The sequence below is a fragment of the Pseudorasbora parva genome, chromosome 19 (genome assembly GCF_024679245.1).
Source record: "Pseudorasbora parva isolate DD20220531a chromosome 19, ASM2467924v1, whole genome shotgun sequence".
In the NCBI taxonomy this organism is placed as follows: Eukaryota; Metazoa; Chordata; class Actinopteri; order Cypriniformes; family Gobionidae; genus Pseudorasbora; species Pseudorasbora parva.
In genome coordinates this window covers 22,884,509-22,890,735 of record NC_090190.1, presented here as the reverse complement: position 1 = coordinate 22,890,735, position 6,227 = coordinate 22,884,509, and the positions used below count along the sequence as shown (strand labels likewise).

The 6,227-nt window shown below is 42.6% G+C and overlaps 1 protein-coding gene across 2 annotated transcripts; it reads left to right on the top strand.

The window, feature by feature from the left end:
• The first annotated feature begins 3,473 nt into the window (after positions 1-3,473).
• On the top strand, positions 3,474-5,556 carry LOC137048083 (uncharacterized). 2 transcript variants are annotated; one of them, XM_067426071.1, is made up of 2 exons: positions 3,474-3,539; positions 3,630-5,556. In XM_067426071.1, exon 2 carries the CDS (start codon positions 4,154-4,156, stop codon positions 4,838-4,840), a length of 687 nt encoding a protein of 228 aa, XP_067282172.1. In that variant the 5' UTR covers positions 3,474-3,539; positions 3,630-4,153; the 3' UTR covers positions 4,841-5,556. The 2 variants fall into 2 exon arrangements, with proteins under 2 accessions (XP_067282172.1, XP_067282173.1); XM_067426072.1 differs by having other exon boundaries at positions 3,480-3,539.
• Positions 5,557-6,227: the final 671 nt, after the last annotated feature.

The following is a 6,227-nucleotide window of genomic DNA, read 5'->3' as shown; positions in this document are numbered from 1 at the left end:
TTCGTTAAAACCCGAGCAAAGAACAACAATCGGCCACCAGATGTGGATTACACCGGCTACTTTAATGGGAAGGATGGGAAGTGTGATCATGTGCGAACACCGCACAGCAGCTCTGTATCTGGTCTTTCTGTGCTTATTTCCTCAGACTAGATCTGGTAATCATGGAAATATGGTAAATATAATTGTAAAATTTAGCTGCAAGCAGCCATTATCGGGGCCAAGCGCAAATAAGAAGACAAGACATGCCAGCATGGCTGGAAATGTCAAAGCAACTGCAACAATGAGCCATTAAAGACCTATTAAGTTGATTTTAGGCAAAATAGCAGTACAATTTTAAATACAGTCAATAATAATGATTTAATGGTTATCACTTTCGACCAATAGGTGGCACTGTTACGAAACTGATGTGGTGTAGTGAGATTGAGGTGAAAATGACACATGCAAAGTTTGGTGTCAATATGTCAAAGCATTGCAGAGATACAGCCTCAAGAGTCATTTTTGCATCATGGCTCAAATCTGTTGCAGTGGTATATAAAAACTTTTTTGTCTATCAACACGAAATTCATAACTCTTTGTCAGCATGGTCTAAAGACGATACGGTTAAATTTTGGTAAAAATCAGACAAACGGTCTAGGATGAGTTTGAAAAAGTAGGTTTTTAACAAATAACAAGATGGAGGACAGATAAGTATGCAAAATATGGCAAAATTGGTATCCATGTTCTCGGCATGAGCGAATTAATGTATTATGACCAGTCTCATTACAATAGGCCAATTTAATCCAAAGTTATTAGCATTTTTGTACATTTCTCTATAGAGAATGTGGGAAATAGAGCTGAAGACACATACCGAGTTTTGTCAGGATACGCTAATGCATTTGTAAATTATAGCATTAGCATTTTAAACCATAATACTGCATTAAAGTCAATGGGAATTTCATGTTTTGTTTTATTATAGCGCCACCAAGATGTACAATCCCACCAATTGTTTTATGTGTCCTCATAGTGAGCCCATACATATGTGTGTTGAGTTTGGTGAAAATGTCTCATTTTGTTTTGGAGTTATAGACATTTATATGAAAAAAACACGTAAAAAAAATCACTGACACCTGACTTTGATTGGATTTTACTACCCCTTACTATCAGTATTTTGATATTTGGGCATTAGTGTATAGCTATCGACCTAGGTTTTTGAACTTCTGAGGCTGGTTTCGTCTCGATCGGACTAGCAGTTTCAAAGATATCAGCAAACGTTTTATAAGCACTAAATTACAATGCTGCACAAACATCGTTGGACTTGGCAAGGATTCAGGAGACCAAAAATGTCACTCCCATCAAAAATTTTCACTCACACCCAAAGTTATAAGCGTTTGAAGAAAAAAATTATCCACTAGGTGGCGCTATTTCGAAACTTCTCAGACTACTTTAGGGCATCGTGGTGATGACCCATACCAAGTTTCGTAACAATACGTTCATGCGTTCATAAAATACAGCATTTTAGCACATAATTCAAAATGGCCGACATAGTAAAATCGGATATCAGTCGACTCGGCAGGACGCCCTAAATCTAATGAGCCAAATTTTATGATTTTTGGATAAACGGTTCAGAAGTTATAAGCAAAAATAGGCATTTTTCTTATCTCCGGACCAGTAGGTGGCACTGTGCCGAAACACTGCATGTTGCCTCAGGTCATGCTTGTGATGACGTACCAAGTTTGGTTTTAATACAATAAAGTGTTGTGGAGATATTGCCTTAAGTGTGTTTTTGCAAACGTTATGTAAAATGTTTTTGCGCGTTTATCAAAAACGATTTTACGAATCAATATGATTTGCACGATTTTGCTGTCAGCATGGTCTGAAGATGATCTGTTTCAATTTTGGTGAAAATCGGAGCAACGGCATAGGAGGAGTTCGAAGAAATGTAGATTTTTAAGAAAATTAAAAATGGCAGGAAAATTTGCATACCGGAAAATAACATCATATGGTGATTAGGGCTTGAGCCAAGAAATCAGATTAAAAAAAAAATTTGTTTCTAGCTATTAAGGTTGAAAAGTTATTAGCATAAATATGAAAGGAATTTTGGACAGTTGGTGACGCTAGAGAGAATGAGTTACAAACTCCAAATTTGGTGTGATTACTAATGGGACTATCCTCTTTCTGTGTGCCAAATTTCATAACTTTCCTGCAAGCGGTTCTATGGGCTGCCATAGACTTCCAGAGCGGAAGAAGAAGAAGAAGAAGAAGAAGAAGAAGAAGAAGAAGAAGAAGAAGAAGAAGAAGAAGAAGAAGAAGAAGAAGAAGAAGAAGAAAAAGAAGAAGAATAGGAACACTAACGGTTTCAATAGGTGCCTTCGCACCTTCGGTGCTTGGCCCCTAATAAATAACTAGTGTAACTATGCTCAAGTCTGAAAATGTTCTAACACATCTGAAATGACTGAATTTGAATAAAGTTTGTGAGACACAATTTCCCAAAGACTCAATATTATTTTATTTTTAAAATATTGCAAATTGTGTTATAATTGCAATACAAATGCCTTACAACGGGGGGCAAATTAAATCAGAGTTTGATGTTTTCTGTTCAACCATCAATCCGAGATGTTCAGTCAGTCTGAGATGCTATTATATTTTCCTAATTTTGCAAAAATGTTTGTTGGCGGTGGACACCTGCTATTATCATATGTATTTTACAACAATGGCAAAAGTCGTCAGAAGCCATTGCAGCATTCAAAAACAGAATTGCTGTCTCAGATTGTCAGATGTTTCTCTGTCACTCTGCATACATCATCGTCCGTTGGTGGCACCCCTTTGGAAATGATTTGTCTATGAAGCTTGTAAGGGAAGATCATAAATTAAATATTAAAAGATATTGTGAACTTACAAATACACTTCCAGATACATACACACACACACACACACACACACACACACACACACACACACACACACACACATATGAGACACAATCCAAAGCCAAGAGGAAGGAAAGGAAGGAAGGAACAATGTCCAAAAATGGCAAAATCTGAAGAATCCGCCATCCACCAACACAAGTCAGCTGACAGCTCTAGTTCCTCTTGGAAAAAAAACAGAAGAAACTGCATAGAGATTAATGTAAAGGATTCTGTATAAATACCTCTGTTCTTTGTCTCTTTGGGGTGCATCTTTTGATTTGATTGATAGGTGTATCCTTGTGGAGAAATTGGTTCTCTGTGAGTATTTGCTCAAATTGCTCTGCTGTATTATTTTAACTTGAATTGCTTAATTTAATTCTAATTGCATCATTAAATCATTATTTTACTGTTTATCTGTTATATGTATGCCCTGTCTCTTGTGTTCAGTTGAGTTCAGCCCCGTGACCTAGTTACTCCCCAGTCTTCTTAATGAGTTCTGTCTATCACCTGTGTCCTGTCAATTACCTTGTTTAGCCCTGTGTATTTAGTTTCCCCTCAGTGTTTGTCCATCGTCGTTCATGTATAGTGGTGTGTCTGGATGTTCCTGTGATGTTTCTATTAAAAGTTTCCTGTTTCAAGTTGTCCTTCGCCTTCGTGAGTTTGACCTACACACCTGATCAGTAACAGAGCGACGGACCAAAACAGTTTTTTTTTTTGCAGCGTTTTCTTTCTGTTTGTTTTAAGTTTCCCCATCTTCCCATGGCTCTCCCCGATGTCCAGCTTTTCTGGCTAGAGCAGGGAGACCGCTCACTGGAGGCACACACCCGGGACTTCCTGTCCCGCTTCCCGGACCGCTCGCTCAGCCATTTCTACTGCGCCGGGCTAAGCGAGCGGTCGAAGGCACGCGTTCAGGCGGATGGTCCAAAGGAAGACTTCGCCACATTCATGGAGTGGGTACTGGTACATAACCACTTGCCTTTCACCATAGTCCCCGCTGAAGAGGACAGTGGTACCAGTCCCACTCCACCACCGCCAGAGACCAGCCATCCACCACCGACCACGACCGGCATTAAGGAAGTGCCTGAGCCCACCGCAGACCGTGGAGACCGGACTGCCGCGATTGACGAGCCATCGCCCCGGAGCCCGAACCACAGCGAGGGTCTGACCATGTGTGTGAGCCGGCTACATCATCCATCGTGGAGGGAGTCCTCGTGGAGCTTGAGGATTGGGACAGGAGCCCCACCCATCAGCCCGCCACGGTGGATGTGATGAGGACCTCTGGCGCCCATCTCGAGGAACTGCGTAACATCTTCGAGGCAAACTTAATTGACTGGTACTCTGACATTTCTCCCACAACCCCTGTCTCTCCAGTAACGCCTGTTTCTCCAGTGTTCCAAGGTTCTCCTGTGCCCTCAGAGTTCCCACCCACCCTCCCTCTTCCTCCGTCACTGTCTACCAGCCCTTCTGCCTTGACCACACTGCTGTCTGTCATCCCCTCTGCTCCTCACACAAGCAGTGTGGATACGCCTCGAGATGTCTGTCCAGCAGTGTCGCCTCACCCAGAGGATCTCCTATCGTCACTGCTAGTCTCTTCCCCCTACACTCCACCGTGGCCCGTCGACACATCGGGTACGCCCTGGCTCCTCCCTCTCTCGGTTCCACCGGACACCCTCGACCAAATGGCTTCTCCGGGCTCCCTCATCTCTCCGGCTCCGCCTTTGTCAGTCGTCGTCCTTCCTCCACCTTCGGCTTCATCTGGCTCCTCCTTCCCTTCCGCCTTCATCCTCGGTCCCACCGGCTCAGCCTCTGTCCTGCGGTTGTACGGCTCCACCTCGGATGCTCGTCGCCATGGCTCCACCTCGGTCTCCTGGGCCTCCAGTCTCGTGTGGGCTCATCGACCCAGCTGCTTCTCCAGGGTCTCCATCATTAGCTGCTTCCTCGTCGGTCATCCCTAGGGTGTCTCCCACCATGTTGTTCACCCCACGGTTCCTCCCTCCTCCGACTCCGGCCTGGGGCCTCATCGTGGCTGGTCTCTGGACCATCTGGCTCCTGTTCCAGGCTCCCCACTGGCTCCTCCCTCCTTCCACACCCCCCATGGACTTCCCTTTTCTGTTGGACTGGTTTTCTTTGTTTTGGACTCTGTCTCCCCTTTTTTTCCACGCCCTCCTCCAGAGCCCCCTCCCACCCTCTTCTGATGTAACTGCTATGGCGTGAGGACGTGCCTACTTGGAGGGCGCATAATGTTACATGTATGCCCTGTCTCTTGTGTTCAGTTGTGTTTTGAGTTCAGCCGCGTGACCTAGTTTCTCCCCAGTCTTCTTAATGAGTTATGTCTATCACCTGTGTCCTGTCAATTACCCCATTTAGCCCTGTGTATATTTAATTCTCAGTTTCCCCTCAGTGTTTGTCCGTCGTCGTTCATGTATAGTGGTGTGTCTGTATTTTCCTGTGATGTTTCAAGTTCTCCTTCGTGAGTTTAACCTACACACCTGATCAGTAACATGTACTCTACAGCTGCTTTGTAACCATCTGTATTGTATAAAACACTACATAAATAAGTGTGGCATGACTATGACTGATTCGATCTGTCTGTTTGTTAGCTTAAAGAACAGTAGGTTTTTTTGTTTTTTTACATCTATTGCTTTGAACTGCATACAAGGTAATTAGCCTTTATATTCTTTGACTGATACAGGACTGCCCTGTTGAGATTGGAAAAGCTGAAGTATTATAATCTGTAACCTTTTGATATTTTGCTAATATGTATTGATGATGTGTAACCAGTTTAATCTTTTGATTAAATACATTTTTATAAATACAAAGTACTGTTTTTTTTTTTTTTTACTTCAGCTTATAAAGACAATTCTAAGAATAGAAAGAGTGTTATAGTGCATCTTACAAGGCCAAGGTCAACTAACCTTCCAGGAGAGAATCTGCTGGAAGGGTAAGCATTAATCATTCAAGGGGTTGTTGACTGATTATTGATTTTTGTATTGTTCATTAAAGGGTAGAAGTTCATTCACCTAGATTACTGGTATAGATTAAACAAGCTAGTGTAGGTTAAGACCTAATTCTGGCCTGTAAGTAATGTATTGTCGACTAAGGGCCCGAAGATCACAGGCATCCAGTATGGTTTTCTGGCCTTGACCCTTACGCACAGAGATTTTTCTAGAGTCTCTAAATCTTTGGATGATATTATGCACTGTAGAGGATAAGTTCAAACTCTTTGGAATTTTTCTAGGAGAAACTCCTTTCTGATATTGCTCTATTGCACTTTTTTTCGCCGCAGCATTGGGGGAATTGGTGATCCTTTGGCCATCTTGACTTCTGAGAGACACTGCCTCT

What these genes read in the sequence shown, in the direction of transcription:
- LOC137048083 (XM_067426071.1), top strand. Translation starts at nt 4,154, where the DNA reads ATGAGGACCTCTGGCGCCCATCTCGAGGAACTGCGTAACATCTTCGAG.